Here is a 14,235-nt window from a genome sequence, read left to right as displayed (position 1 = left end):
CACTAAATAGCATCTATGTTGTGGTGAGCTAATCGGGCCAACATCGGGGCTAAAAGCCTGTCGTCTGATCGCGGCATTATACTGCCCCCAAGTGGCCAAGGCAGGCACAGCAGAAGGAGCAGCGCAATCGCCGTTCAATTAATATGTATACAATAAATAATATTGCAGTACTGTTTATTAAGGCTTGGTGGACTTCTGGTGTTCCATTGTTTGAGCCTGCCAAACGCGGGTACATTTGATATGAAACTCACGGCACATCGCCAAATAAACGTATTAAAAGTAATATTCAGAAATATCGTCTCAATTGACTCACAAATGGACATAGTGTGAAATCTGGGGCTGTTTAATTGAATATAAAGCTGATATAATCGTCTTATTCTGTTGTATGAACGGCAACGGGTATATTATACCTTCTACCATCTTGTGGAAGCGCATTTAATTGATCTGCCAGTTACTATACGTTGCTGGTATAGATAGATGAACAAAGATATTTGTAATTTATGAGTTTCTCAGACAAAAATAAGTGAGATAGGAACATTTCCTGCATCTCACCGGACGACATCTCACGACACCCTTTTTGGGAATCACTGAATCAGATCCATGTTGTGGCAAAGCCATCTGACAATCCCTCCGCCGCCTCGACCGCCTCATCTTCTCCTCTTCCTAATCCTCCTCCTCCTCTTCCTCCTCGCGGGCTGCAGCGTCTCCACCTCAGACATGAGCACGGAATAAAAATAGCAAGGGATTGCAATGAAAAAGAGCCTGAACATCCATTGGTCTCATCTGAAGTTGGGTGTGGAGCACATGGATTGCCTCGCTTGTAAACATTGTGCGGGTAAGGAGCATCACTTTCATTCAGTGGCTTGTCATCTGTTCACCGCTGCTATTTATTCTTCCAGGTTCGGTTACCACACGTTTTGTCAATGAACCCGATTGTCGACGCAATGCAATCATGTTTACGGTTGCAATCAAAACAGTTTCTCAATTCATGTTGTAATCAGCTTAAATATATAACAATAGGTAATTACAATTTGACCTCATATGGCGCAAAAAAATACTGCATTATATAAATATAGTAATTACAATTTAAGATCAGGTGACAGAGATATAGCTTGCGGTATTTTTGTGCCATGTAAGTTTCAGTTTTGATTTCCAGCCTTTTTTTTTTTTTTTTTTACATACATTTTTAACATTGTTTCACCATATAAAAATTGTGTAAAAAAAAAAAAAAAAAAAAAAAAAAAAAAAATCTGTCTGAAATGTCTTAAATTAAAATTCAAACTAATTTTGTGATGTAAAAAAACTATATGGTATATTTTTGCCATCTGAGTTTGAATTAAAATTTACTATTAAAACGTTTACCATGAAATGTCTTACCTTTTTACCTTTCTAGTATCAAGAAAGAATTCAAATTCAAACTCAGATGTCACAAAAAAATACCAAAATCTAATACCGATTTTTGTATTTATCTTTTTTATAATATGAAAGAATTCAGCAAAAAAAAGATTCACTTAAATTCAATATCTTCAATTAAAATTCAAACTCAAATGGCAGAAAAATACCACAAGTTATATGAGTGCTCCCTGAAATTACATTTTTTACACTGAATTTTTTTATGGTGAAAAAAAATAATAATCCGCGTCAGATCTTGCGGTATTGTTGATTTTGGATTTTTAATTGTAATGTTTTTTTACTGGCTTTTTAAAAATGTTTTTTTTTTTTTTAATTTAAAAAGCCAGTGTTAAAAATGTCAATATCTTAAATTCAAATGAATGGCACAAAAATACTACAAGATGTATATCAATTTTTGTTTTTTGTTTTTTTACAGACACATTTTCTATACTGTTTTTAAGGTAAAAAAAAATATATATATCAGAAATTTTATTGTAAATAAAAAAAAAAAATCATTGTAAAAGATTGAATGTCTTGAATTCAAATTCCAACTTAGCTGGCACCCTGTATACTTTATTTCCATAGTCCACGCCCCCCGAAGTATATTCATGGCGCTCTCTTTCTCTCGCAGTGCTGTGCTGAGTGCGTCTGCCTCACCATCGGCTCCCTACCAGATTCCATCTCCCAGATGTGAGCCTTTTTTCCTTCTATTGATGCGACCGGTGGTGCTGGTCATCATGGGATGCGGCGCCTCTGTTGCCATAGAGACACAATCGGCAAGGGTTGAGACAGGTACTCTGGTGTTGCTATGACATGCCCTTTGGGTCTGTCTTAGCTGGAGGGTTGTGCTGGTGTATATACTCTATATAAAAAAGCTCACATCAAATTGAATGTGTTGCGTTACTATTCTGTGGAACAACTTTTACCTCCGAAACTAAAAGGAATGAATTGAGGACTATTAGACGACTCACAAAAAGAGGGATTTGGAGGTTTTGGGTGAATTTTCCAGATGATGCTAAAATGCACTAGAACTTTTAAAACTACAACTTAATCGGACCTTCTCTCAACTAGTGAATGCACAAGTGTTCCCTTGTTCAATACTTTTCGCACAACAAGTTGATCCATGAATCGACCAATACTTTTCTATAGACGTCCAGTTCCGTACCTTTCTGTGACTCTTCCAGGCTCGCTGCACAGTGGGCCCGTAAGATACGGGTGCCTTGACTTACAGTATTCGTTTTAGATATGAGTCGATGTTTTGTCTTGAGATACAAGCAAAACTATGTCACCCCTTCCGGCCACCATCAATTCGCGTTGGTTTCCTTGCAGTGGAAAGACAGTATGAGTTAATATATAAAAATAACAACACGGAAGGACAATACATTAGGTAAAGTCATGTTTTTGTTTATGTGGAGAGCAAATGTAATTAGTGTGTTTTTATACAATACAAAACTGCTGAGTTTGAAAATAGCTCATTTGAGTTGAGAGCGCGGTCGCGAAACGAATTCAACTCGTATCTCAAGGCACTGCTGTAGTGTGGTTTGCTTCCTGTCCCACGCAGATCAAAATCATGCAAGGCGATGAATGTTTGTTGTGGCAGCGTCGCAACACAAAGACGATTGCTGAACGCTTCCGACAGATCTCTAGCGTGTCCTCTTTTGTTGTTTGTCTTGAAGGCTGTGTCATTTGTGGTGCTTTCCCCAGTCCTGCACTTCCTCCCTTGTGTCTTGTTAACACTCCCCCCCTCTTTTGTTGTCGCCTTGTGTTTACGTTGCTTTGCAAGTCATTTTATTCAATTAACACATTTCAGTGCCGACTTCTGTTTTTTTTTTTTTGTTCCCCCCCCCCCCCCCCCTCCCCACACACACACACACACAGATGAAGCAAAGACGCCCAGTCCAGCACTAAGTACGGGCAATTTATTATTTCTAAAGAACTATCTGATATGGCCATTAGCCTACAGTATGCTAATCTGAGTGGATGATGTTTTAAATATTAAATATTCTATTTAATGTGATGCAGCAAGCACACCACCAGTCACTTTTGGTACTATTGCACATCTTACTACTTATTGAGAGGCATGGAAAGCTGTCTGAGCTTTTATTCCATTTCCCTGATAGCCAGCTTAAGGTCCATGTACTAGTAAGCTCTTTGTACTCATGTCAGCACACTAGTAAAACAACTAATGCATGACTTATCAGCACACTTGTACAGTAGGACAACTATATGTTGCTAGCAAGGCAAAACTGCGCACTAGTTGACATCCGCGCACTATTGGTACTGCTGGTGAAATGCCAAATGTCAGCTAGTATAATTTTCCACTTCTGTATGGCATACAGGACAACTTTAGTATAGTAGCACACTTACCGTACATGTTGCGAGTGAGGCAAAACTGCACTAGTTGAAATCTGCGTTGACTATGTTAATTAGTAGAATTTTAGAATGTCACAAGTAGTACTAGTAGGGCACAGTTTTCCACCTGTGTAAGCACTGCCTCACATGAAGTAACATGAAGTACTAATAGTGAGGACAAAGAGCGTACTAGTACATGGATCTACCATTCTACCAGGACAACTATGTTACTAATGAGCTAAAACTACTAGTGGATTTTTGGGTGCTTCTCGTAGGGTCCAGGAGGCTACTAGTGCGTGACACACACCTACTAGTTGGGCCTAGTAGTGTTAGTAGTGCAGCACAGTAGTTTACTAGTAAGGTTTAATTCCACACTAGTTGACCAATAGTGGCATTAGTAGTGGAAAAACGTTACTAGTAAGACGAGTCGTTCTTCTAGTGTGCTGAATTGTGTTACTAGTGAGGACAAAGTGCATACTAGTACATGGACCGAAAGCTGGCTAAATGCTTAATGGCTTTCCATAAAAGAGGTTTTGATTCGGCTCATGTCTTCGATTTGAATAGTTTGTACAGGGAATCTGAAACCACATTTATGCGTGAAGTTGAGCTTTTGTCTCTCCCATTGTTGTTGTGCTAGCTATGAAGGCAGCTGTACTGATCCAGCGCTGGTACCGGCGCTACATGGCCCGTCTGGAGATGAGGCGAAGATACACATGGAACATCTTCCAATCCATCGAATATGCCGGTGAACAGGACCAGCTACAGGTGAGTCTCCAGGACTGCATGTTCTGGAAGATGTCTTTGAAAAGTTCATTTCACTGGTGGCTTTTTTGTTCGATTGTGTTTTCCCCAGCTGTCCGGTTTCTTCAGCTTCATGCTCGACAATTTCACTCAGTTGAATGGAGACAGGCCAGGTAAGAAGATGAGACACGTAAACCAAATAATAAACTAAAAACCACATTTTGAGAAAAAATAAAAATAAATCAACTATGTCGGAGATACGAGTGACCCGAAATCAGCTTCGCACAGTGGCAGCAAACATTAAGCAGCAGTTTGGCAGATAGTTAATAATTCTTCAGAAAAAGAGGCTTCAATCTTTTTAACCCAACTCCCAGTTGAAGTTTGCTATCCAATAAACACAAAACATGTCGTGTATTCTAAAAACCAAAACAGCTTTGCCTCAGGAATGACCCTACTAACTTAATGCTAACACATAATAGAAAACTGTGTAACTGTATTACACACAACATTGCTGTGTAGCAACGTAGCGAGCAATTCAAATGTTTATATCACATCACGTTTGTGTGTGTTTCAGTCAATCAAAATGATCGCCACTTTCATTCGCGATGCGCTTTTATTTGATGTGGAAGGCCCTTTGCGTCGCCTAGCAACTCATGTGAATGTGGTGAGTCGCACTGAGCCAGCTGTGGCTTAAGGGTGCGCTGACCCACTCATTCCGCTAAAAAGCCTTGTGCTCCATTGTAAAGCTAATCCTCATCATCTCGATGGTCTTCCTTTGAGTCGAATTAAGTGATGTAAAGAGGCCAGACCCGTGTTGACATTTACGACACGCAACGTCCGCGTGTGGCACAACAGAGGGCGTTTAATTAAGCACTGGGGGCAAATTCACAAAATAGTCTGCGAGGAGAATGACGCCCGTTTTGGGATGAGTGTAATTCTCATTCACTGTAAAAGGGTGTCCCCCCCCCCCCCCCCCCCCCCCACAAATTTTTTTTTTTACATAATTTCGTTGTCTAATAACATGAACAATTGTCACTGAAGTCATCTACATTTTTTTACGACATATTTAACTTTAAATTAGACATATCGGGAAGGTGCTGGATTATCAACTGCGACGGCGATCTGCATTTTACACATTTGTCAAACTTCGGTTATAAATTCGGTGATACAGTACTGTCTATAGGAATATGTTCTTGGAATTTTAAAAACTCATTTCCATTTCTCAAAATGAAGCCTACTTAATTTTGTTTAAGGCAGGCTAGGAAAGTGATTCTTAGTGTGGTATGCCAAGTCCCTCGAGTGGTATGTGAAAGAATTACTGAAATAAAGATTCCAACTGTGCCTCATGTTAAAAAGGCTTGGACGCATTTTGGGAATCCATTACGATACATTTGCTCAGTACAGTTCAGTTGTATTTAACTTTGAAGTAGAATACATTTGCAGTGTTTGTTTTCAAACATTTATTTAGGTGCATTTTGATTGCAGTTTTATGTGAAGTACATTTGAATTGAATCATTATTTAAGTGAAGTGAATGATTATTATTTTTTATTTTTTATTTAAGACCACCGTTGATGTTAAAACTGTGCCGAATGGGACAGTGGCTTACAATAGTAGTAGAGTGCCAATTGTTTTTCGAGGTGATACTTGGCGGAAAAGGTTTGAGAACCACTAGTTGCTCAGATTCTCATATTTCAAATGATGTCCAATTTATTTGTGACGCTCTGTATTATAAACTGTCAGTGTAGCAATAAATCCAATCCTTCTGGTTGCAACTGCAGATTAACATCTAAACCAGAAAGCACGAAAGAGCATTACAGACATTACAGAGAGATTAGCATTTCCCAAAAGATTTCTACTTCATCCAGTCTTAAAGGCACAGTTTGAGATTTATGCGTGTGTGTGTTTTTTTTAACAGTGTGCACTTGTCCAAATGGATTATACGAAGGATTTTGCTTCCCCCACGCCATTTTATCACTGTAACCCTGCAGCACACCTGATTGGGATTCTGCTTTCTGTTCCTTTACGACTTCCCCTGACCGTGGCCGATAGATCTGATTTCCCAGCTTCTGGAGCCTGTCGTTGACCCCCGGTTAGACCGAGAGGCGTGCTACGACTCCATCCACGTTCCAGAGTCATACATCGGACCGCGACTGTCATTTCCCCTCTCGGTGTCGGACACAAACGCACTTCTGAGCGCCTTCAAAGATCAGCGGGTACATTGTGACTGCTTTCATTGCTTGACGCGTGTACATGGAAACCCATTTCAGCATTTATTCAATGTCTTTGATATTCATCTTAAGAGGGACACTAGTGCTGGAAAAAAAAAACACACACACAAAAAAAAAACATTACCAATAAGATGAAGTCATTTTACAAGTCCACTGAATTGTCTTACTAGTAAAGACAAAGAGTGTAGTAGTACATGGAGCTTAAATTGGAGATTAAGGATATTGAATAAAGAACTAGTAGATTGACTAAGGCGAGCAAATGGAAAAATGTTGTCTTCCTAGAAAAAAAAATGTCTGCTACTATATGACATTTCTGCACACTTGTAGGACAACTTTGGCATACTAGTAGGACAGCTACATATTACTCATTGTGGTGTTACCAGTACAGTCCAGGAGGCTACAAGTGCATTATACATGCCTACTGGTTGGGCATAGTACTGTTACTAGTGACGCACAGTAATTTACTAGAAAGGTTTAATTGTGTACTAGTACGCCAAATGTGGCACTAGTAGTGGCAAAACATTTCTAGTAAGACACAGGGTTTCTAGTAGTGCACCCTAGTTGTTCAACTAGTGCGCCGAATGGTCTCGCTTATGAGGACAAAGAGGGTACTAGACTCGTACATGGACATTGAGCGTGATATCTGAATAAATGCTGAAACAGGTTTCCATAGAGAGGTGTTGATTCAGCTCATCAAGTGGAGGCCAGTAGTGGCACTGTAGCGTAAAAACGTTACCACTAGCTAAACCCGGCCATTCTACTAGTGTGCCTCAATCCATTTCGTCTGCTCTTCAAAGTCCCGTTGTGCGTCCTGTGTACAGACTCTCCACGCCAGATACGTGCTGCAGCTACTCTACGAGACCAAGAAGCTCCTCAAACAGATGCCCAACGTCGTCCAGCTGTCGACATCGTACACCACGGAGATCACAATATGCGGTAGGTGGATGCTGCCTGCACACCTGTCTCAAAACGACAATAACCTGCTGATGGCTAACTGTCTGCATTATCAAACCATTCGTAAACTCTACCGGCAATGTTTTTTGTCAGTGATTTGGGTACACGGGCTCCCTCTCGTGGTCTGTGAAAGAATCACTGGCTATCAGAATCAGAATCATCTTTATTTTGCCAAGTATGTCCAAAAAACACACAAGGAATTTGTCTCCGGTAGTTGGAGCCGCTCTAGTACGACAACAGACAGTCAAGTGACAGACAAACACTTTGGAGAAAAACAGTCACTGAGCAATAAAGGGTTGCTAGTTATCGAGTAATGCCGGTACAATTATTATTATTTTTTGGAACAACTGTGCAAAAAGATGCAGAGTCCTCTAGCACTTCGAGCAGTTCGAATGACTAATATTGCAATAGTCCGGTGCAATGACCATTGTGCAAAGGGCGCCGAGAGTTCAAGGAGTGGATGCAGTTTAAAGTGACTAGTAGCGTGATAATCTGGGACAATGTTGATTGTGCAAATGTTGCAGATACTCCTCAGTCAGTGTGCAAGCGGTGCAGATGCTACTCTGGCATGAGTGGCCAGTACTGCGGAGGGTCCGAGAGGATTTTGCACGCTCTTGTCTTAGTTCAGGCAGCGTGGAAGTCCTCAAGGGTTGGTAGGAGGGTACCGACAATCTTTTCCGCAGTTTTGATTGTCCAAGCTCCATTTTTGGTTCTATGATCATCAGCACACTTTTCCTCTTTGGCATCACTAGTACCCTTCTGTGGTGGTGTTACCTAAAAAAAAAACACCACCAGAATTTTGTGACCCTTAAACTCCTCCACAAAATGTTGAAATCAAAATTGCATGATTTTTGGGGGCATTCAACTTTGTACACCATTACCGTAGCGTAAGCCCCCTTCAACTGTATGTTTTCTATTTTGTTTAGGTGATCTTCATGGGCAACTTGATGACTTACTTCTTATATTTTATAAGGTAACGTCTCAGGATTGATTTGATTTTGAAAATGAATACCTGTCCGCGACCTACCCAAGATGGGTCCGCGCCCCGCTTTTGGGTCCCAACCCACCAGTTGAGGACCACTGCACTACTGCGGTTGATTTGATTTTGCATTCATCAGAACGGCCTTCCTTCTGCTGAGACGCCGTACGTGTTTAACGGAGACTTTGTGGACCGGGGGAAAAAGTCCATCGAGGTGGTCACCCTGCTATTTGCTTACCTGCTACTTTACCCCGACTACATGCATCTGAACCGAGGAAACCATGAGGACCACATCATGAACCTCAGGTAAACAGGAGCAGGATGCGCTGAAAATGCATGGCTGCAGAGAATTGGACGGCCCAAACGCCAATCCGCCGGTCCGCGAGCCCATTAGCGGCTTCCAGGTACTACGGGAAGTTATAAAATCAGACACCCAATTTCATTACATTTGCATTAACACAGCCTAAATGCTTTATAAAAAATACAAAATAAAATGAAATGTATTTTTGAAGGGTCATTGCAGGGAATAACATTTATTTATTTTTTCATTTCAGATATGGGTTCACAAAAGAGGTCATGCAGAAGTACAAGGTATGGTTTAGCGTGTCCTCAATGCCCACATTTGTGGAAGTAGCATGTTTTATGTCTCCTGTGCACAGGCTAACGGATGTCAGATCTTGCAGATTTTTCAGGACGTCTTCAGTCTTCTGCCCGTTGCCACAGTGATAGACGGGAAGGTCCTAATTGTTCACGGGGGCATATCCGATCAGACTGACCTCGACTTCCTCAGTGTCCTTGACCGGCACAAGGTCAGGAAGAGAAGCAAATATCTGCCATTTAGTTGGCTTTTAAGTTTAAACATATTCAAGCATCAAGTAACACGTGAAGCAAAAGCCTGCTTGCTTCAAACTGTTTGTTTGAAACTGACTGTTGAACTGATCAAGAAAACGAGATTTCAAAATTGTATATTCAAACAATGTTCAACCTTTACCGTATCGTTTAATCTTAAAAAACAAAAAAAAATTGCTAACACATAATGCAAAACGCCACAGACTGGGTAACAGAAATGAGCATAGATGTTACAGTAATTATAAAACTTCAAACAACTGCTATAAACATACAAACAGAGCATACAAAAATACTCGCATTACTTCTTCTCTGCTTCTGCTGCTTGGAATTACAAAATTATTTTGTGAGTCCTCTCTGTGAAAGTACTTAGTCACTCACTTATTCTTGAACGTATTCATTACGTTCAAGGTTAAATCAGCCCTGAGGCTTCCCAGACGCTGTTTGGAACAGCTGCACATCGGTCAGTCCCTCAAGCAGATGAAGAGAATGAGAGCGACGGACACTTCTCGCAGTCACGCTAAAAACCAAAGAACCCCCAACCTGAGGTGGGCGCTCAACCAGAAGGTGGCTTCTGTCAGCCAATCACATCTCAAGGCCCTTTCTTTTTGTGTTTCAATTTAGAAGAAGAAGTTCCAGAATGAACCGGCAAGGCAGGTCGGCCTCCCCTTCTTCCTCGTCTTCCTCCTCTTCTTCCTCGTCTTCCTCGCTCTGCTCCCCACAAACTCCGTCGTGCTTCTCGCCTAACCCGTTCCCGTCCTCTCCCAATATGCCGTACGACATCAACATCCTCCAAGTGCCTTTCCTGGATTCTGCGATGTCCATTCCGTCTCCTTTGCCTCCGCAAAATGAGCAGGAATGGAAACAGGTGTTGTAGCTAGAAATCCGCCGCAAGTATATTTACGATGTGGCCCGCGTGCCAAAAATGAATTTTGACACCGCTGCACTAGTACTTTTAATACATACGATTTCAATGACAGATTAATGTGAACAAAGACCTTTCTTTCTTTCTTTCTGATGATTCGCCGATGTGTCAAACTGCCGCAGCGTACTGCCAACTACTGGCGCGAAGGACTGTAAGGCAAAGCTTTTTTTCTCTCAAGTATCAGTGGCTCGTAACGGCAGAACTTCATGAGTACCTAATACCTTGAAATAAGCCCGGTATCGGCCATAAACTTGGTATCAGTACTCGCCCTTCCGTAGAAAAGAGTAGATGGCTTCAATACGCACAAATAGCGTGACATGACCGAGCAATTATTTCTTTACATTTTCTTTTGTTTGGTTGTTTTTATACAGTACAGTACAATTTGCGCTGCTTGGTGCTTCTTTTGGACAAGCCATTGCGCTGACTGAGAGAAAAGTAGTGGTTTGCCGCCCTCTTGTGGCATTAGTCGGCAATTATAAACCTTTTTGAAGGGGGCGTCTTGTGGCATCTTCGTGTCAAGGAACTATGTTGAAGTGAGTTGAGGAGCATAGTTTCGACAAAAGTAGTGCTTTGTCGCAATCTTGCGGCATCTTGTGCCAAGAAGCTATGTTGAAGTGCTTCATTCAGACAAAAGTAGTGCTTTGCTGCCATCTCGTGGCATCTTAGTGCCACAGAAACAGGTTGAAGTGAGTTGAGGAGCTTCATTTGGCCACAAGTAGTGCTTTGCCGCCATCTTGTGGCATCGATAGGTAATTATAAACCTTTTTAGGGAGGCATCAATAATTTTTAATTATTCACTCTTCCTGGCAGGACTCGGTCTTTATCCCCCACAAATGGGGGGTAGGGCCTGAGCCCTGAACACCGTACAGAATCAGAATCCTCTTTATCAGAATCATAGAATCGCAGTGTAGCTCAGCTCCCTTTTGCTGTAGATTGTCGACATACTTTGGAGTGACCCCAAAACCCAAGAAGGCTGCAGACCCAACACATTCCGAGGCGGCGGCTGCTACTTCGGCCCCGACGTCACGCGGAGATTGCTGCTCCAACACGGCCTGCAGCTGATTATCAGATCCCACGAGTGTAAACAGGAAGGTTATGAGCTGTGTCACGGCGGACAGGTAGCTGCAAAACGTTTATTCACTTCCCCATTGCAATACTTATAAAACATCTCTATCGTGGCTCTTCAGGTCATCACCATCTTCTCTGCATCCAACTATTATGAGGAGGGAAGCAACCGAGGCGCCTACATCAAACTGGGGAGAGATCTGACGCCACGCTTCTACCAGTACCAAGTCAGCCGCTCAACACGCAAACTCACATTGACTCAAAGGTATATCAGGTGTCTGGTGTGTGTTAAATTAGGCCCATCATCTGCTGCTGCGGTCGATGCGTAGATCATTCGCATCTCAAAGAGAAGGGCCATTCCCTTGATGACAATGTCCAAATTCTAGATAGACCCTTTCTAAACAGAGGTTTCCGCCGACACTTATTGTCTGCTTACAACAATATCCTCCATTTCCTGCCCCACGACACGCAACATTTTGAGGATCTGAACTTTGCGCTGTTGGTAAAAATGACTTGTTCTTGATATCGATTTCTGATGGCGTTCACAGAGTTCGAGTTGCTGAGAGCTCCGCTCTCCGGGCCCTAAAAGAGAAAGTGTTCGCCCATCGGTCTGACCTCATTTCAGGCTTCCAGAAGTATGACCAGAATAATACTGGTAAGCATCAAGCACTCATCCCTTGTGCTCATACTTATTCAGGTTTAAAAAAAAAAATCTCTATAGGCAGTGTGACGGTCAGTGAATGGGCTCAGGTGTTGGCGTCCGTCTTGAGGCTGGACCTGCCATGGAGGACGCTCTGTCCGCATTTAGCTCACCTGGCACCAGACGGCAATGTGGACTATAGGTCCTGCTTTGAGGATATGGGACCAGGGATACAGCTGCCTCAGGTCAGAAACCGTACACTGTACATACAGTACACTCTATACTAGCCACAACATTGAGTAGACCTATACAATCTAATTACGTTTGTATCATACAAGATAGTTCTACAACATTACAAACTAATAACTATCGATCCACCCATTTTCGATAGAAATCTTAGAGAGGGAACTATTTATTTATTTTTTTTGCATATCTGCTGATAGAGATCTATTGAACTATTGAAATTTCCCCATTTTAGGTCACACCGAACCTGGCAGAGACTCTGTTTCGATACAGGACAGACATTGAGATCATATTTAACATTATAGACAAAGACCATTCAGGTAGAGGAGCTTTTCACTTTGTTTGTAAAGACAAAAAAAATAAAAAATACAAAAAAAACGTTTGTATGTTTTTTTTTTTCTTGAAATGAGTGGTGATCATCCATGTTGTCACATTTAGGTCTCATTTCCATCGAAGAGTTCCGTCATACCTGGCGCCTCTTCAGTGCTCACCTGGGGGTGGACATCACCAACGGAGCCATTGATGACCTGGCTCGAAGTATCGACTTCAACAAGGACGGCAGTATAGACTTCACGGAGTTCCTGGAGGCTTTCCGCGTTGTGCACAAGCTGGACAACAAGGATCAGCAACTCAAGATAGATAGAGCGTAGGGTGCAGACCTTTTGTTTTTAGATGGTTTGTCTTTTATCTGGAAATGTATTATATTAACTCATTCACTGCCAGCCTTCCCAGCTAACATGGACATTTGACTTCTAAAGCCGTCAATGGCGGTGACTGTGTTAAGATTTTCTGAACTGTTGATGATTATTATTCATTCTGCAATGTACAGTACATGTACAAATGTACAAAAAGTAAAAAGGGCTTCTGGGTGAAATTTTAGGATGAACCTAACCTTCATAGGTGAACGTAATACAAAGGATGTTTCAGTATTTTTTGCACAACTTGCTGTTCTCTAAGCAGCAGCTGAATGGCAAAATTCACAAGGGTTTGATCCATGACTTGACAAATAAATGTCCTGGTTCTGTCATAGAATTGGTATTTCAACATAAACAGGTTGGAGTCCGTATACTGGTATCCAGTCAGCAAAGGCATCAGTGTCAAAAAAATGGGAGGCAAAAAAAAAAGGTGAGCTTAATAATCAAACAGGGTTGAAGTTTACAATGACTCAGTGGCGAGAACAAGGAATGCTGAAAATGTGACAAGGTACAAGGAACTGGTAATGAGCCACGAGGTCAAATGCATGAGGTAATCGGGGATAACGAAAGGTTCTTGTGCGTTTTAGGTTCATCATGAAATTTCACCTGAAAGGCCAACATGCTTATTATTATTATTATTATTAGGAGTAGTGTATATTCAAGCTTAGAAATAGGGACTTTTTTTTGCTGGGAATGAGGAAATACGGCTCACCCCTAAATTCCCTGATAGTATGTACTGTTGTGCCTTTAAAAGCAGCGAGGATAAGCTGTCAATTCAGTCACGCCCACACTTGCTTTGTTAGTTTGTTAGTAAACTAGTTCTGTTTTCAGCATACTGTGGTCAGTAGGCTGCACCTGATCAATTTCTAGCCCTGAGCATCATACATAGTATATGTGTTTAAATGCTGGTTTACAATAAAAGTACAGTGGAACCTCGATGAAACAGACCCCCGATACAACGGATATTGGACAAAACAAACCGCCGGGACTGAACAATGTGTCCAAAAATAGTTTCCGTTTGTCACTTAAAATGTCGTTGACAAAGTCTATTAGTTTGAAATTGGCCACTTTTGTTTACTAGGGTATTACCGGGTCACAGACTGACTAGGTCTAATTCTAAAATACGGGGTCTCCTGTGCGTATGTGGTGGCCATGTTGAATGTGGGTTATATCT

At 41.6% G+C, this 14,235-nt stretch overlaps 1 protein-coding gene across 4 annotated transcripts; it reads left to right on the top strand.

Annotated features, from left to right (window-relative positions):
* Positions 1 to 486: 486 nt before the first annotated feature.
* ppef1 (protein phosphatase, EF-hand calcium binding domain 1) lies at positions 487 to 14,008 on the top strand. 4 transcript variants are annotated; one of them, XM_061752415.1, is made up of 19 exons: positions 532 to 835; positions 2,024 to 2,184; positions 3,271 to 3,300; positions 4,382 to 4,509; positions 4,598 to 4,658; positions 6,536 to 6,699; positions 7,536 to 7,650; positions 8,595 to 8,641; positions 8,787 to 8,953; positions 9,202 to 9,238; positions 9,307 to 9,456; positions 9,905 to 10,041; positions 10,121 to 10,361; positions 11,351 to 11,536; positions 11,606 to 11,748; positions 12,032 to 12,138; positions 12,205 to 12,368; positions 12,602 to 12,686; positions 12,805 to 14,008. In XM_061752415.1, exons 2-19 carry the CDS (start codon positions 2,106 to 2,108, stop codon positions 13,014 to 13,016), a joined length of 2,253 nt encoding a protein of 750 aa, XP_061608399.1. In that variant the 5' UTR covers positions 532 to 835; positions 2,024 to 2,105; the 3' UTR covers positions 13,017 to 14,008. The 4 variants fall into 4 exon arrangements, with proteins under 4 accessions (XP_061608406.1, XP_061608399.1, XP_061608391.1 ...); XM_061752407.1 differs by having other exon boundaries at positions 534 to 835; positions 10,118 to 10,361; XM_061752422.1 differs by lacking the exon at positions 12,805 to 14,008 and having other exon boundaries at positions 487 to 835; positions 10,118 to 10,361; positions 12,234 to 12,368; positions 12,602 to 12,692.
* The last annotated feature ends 227 nt before the right edge of the window (positions 14,009 to 14,235 follow it).

Source organism: Phyllopteryx taeniolatus, chromosome 2, assembly GCF_024500385.1.
Source record: "Phyllopteryx taeniolatus isolate TA_2022b chromosome 2, UOR_Ptae_1.2, whole genome shotgun sequence".
Taxonomy (NCBI): Eukaryota; Metazoa; Chordata; class Actinopteri; order Syngnathiformes; family Syngnathidae; genus Phyllopteryx; species Phyllopteryx taeniolatus.
Note: the sequence above shows the minus strand (reverse complement) of the source record. Positions and strands in the feature narration are given on the sequence as shown.

Coding starts and splice junctions, on each gene's coding strand:
- ppef1 (XM_061752407.1), top strand. CDS start 2,106: ATGCGACCGGTGGTGCTGGTCATCATGGGATGCGGCGCCTCTGTTGCC. Junction 3,301..4,381: donor GACGCCCAGTCCAGCACTAA/GTACGGGCAATT, acceptor TTGTTGTGCTAG/CTATGAAGGCAGCTGTACTG. Junction 4,510..4,597: donor GTGAACAGGACCAGCTACAG/GTGAGTCTCCAG, acceptor TGTTTTCCCCAG/CTGTCCGGTTTCTTCAGCTT.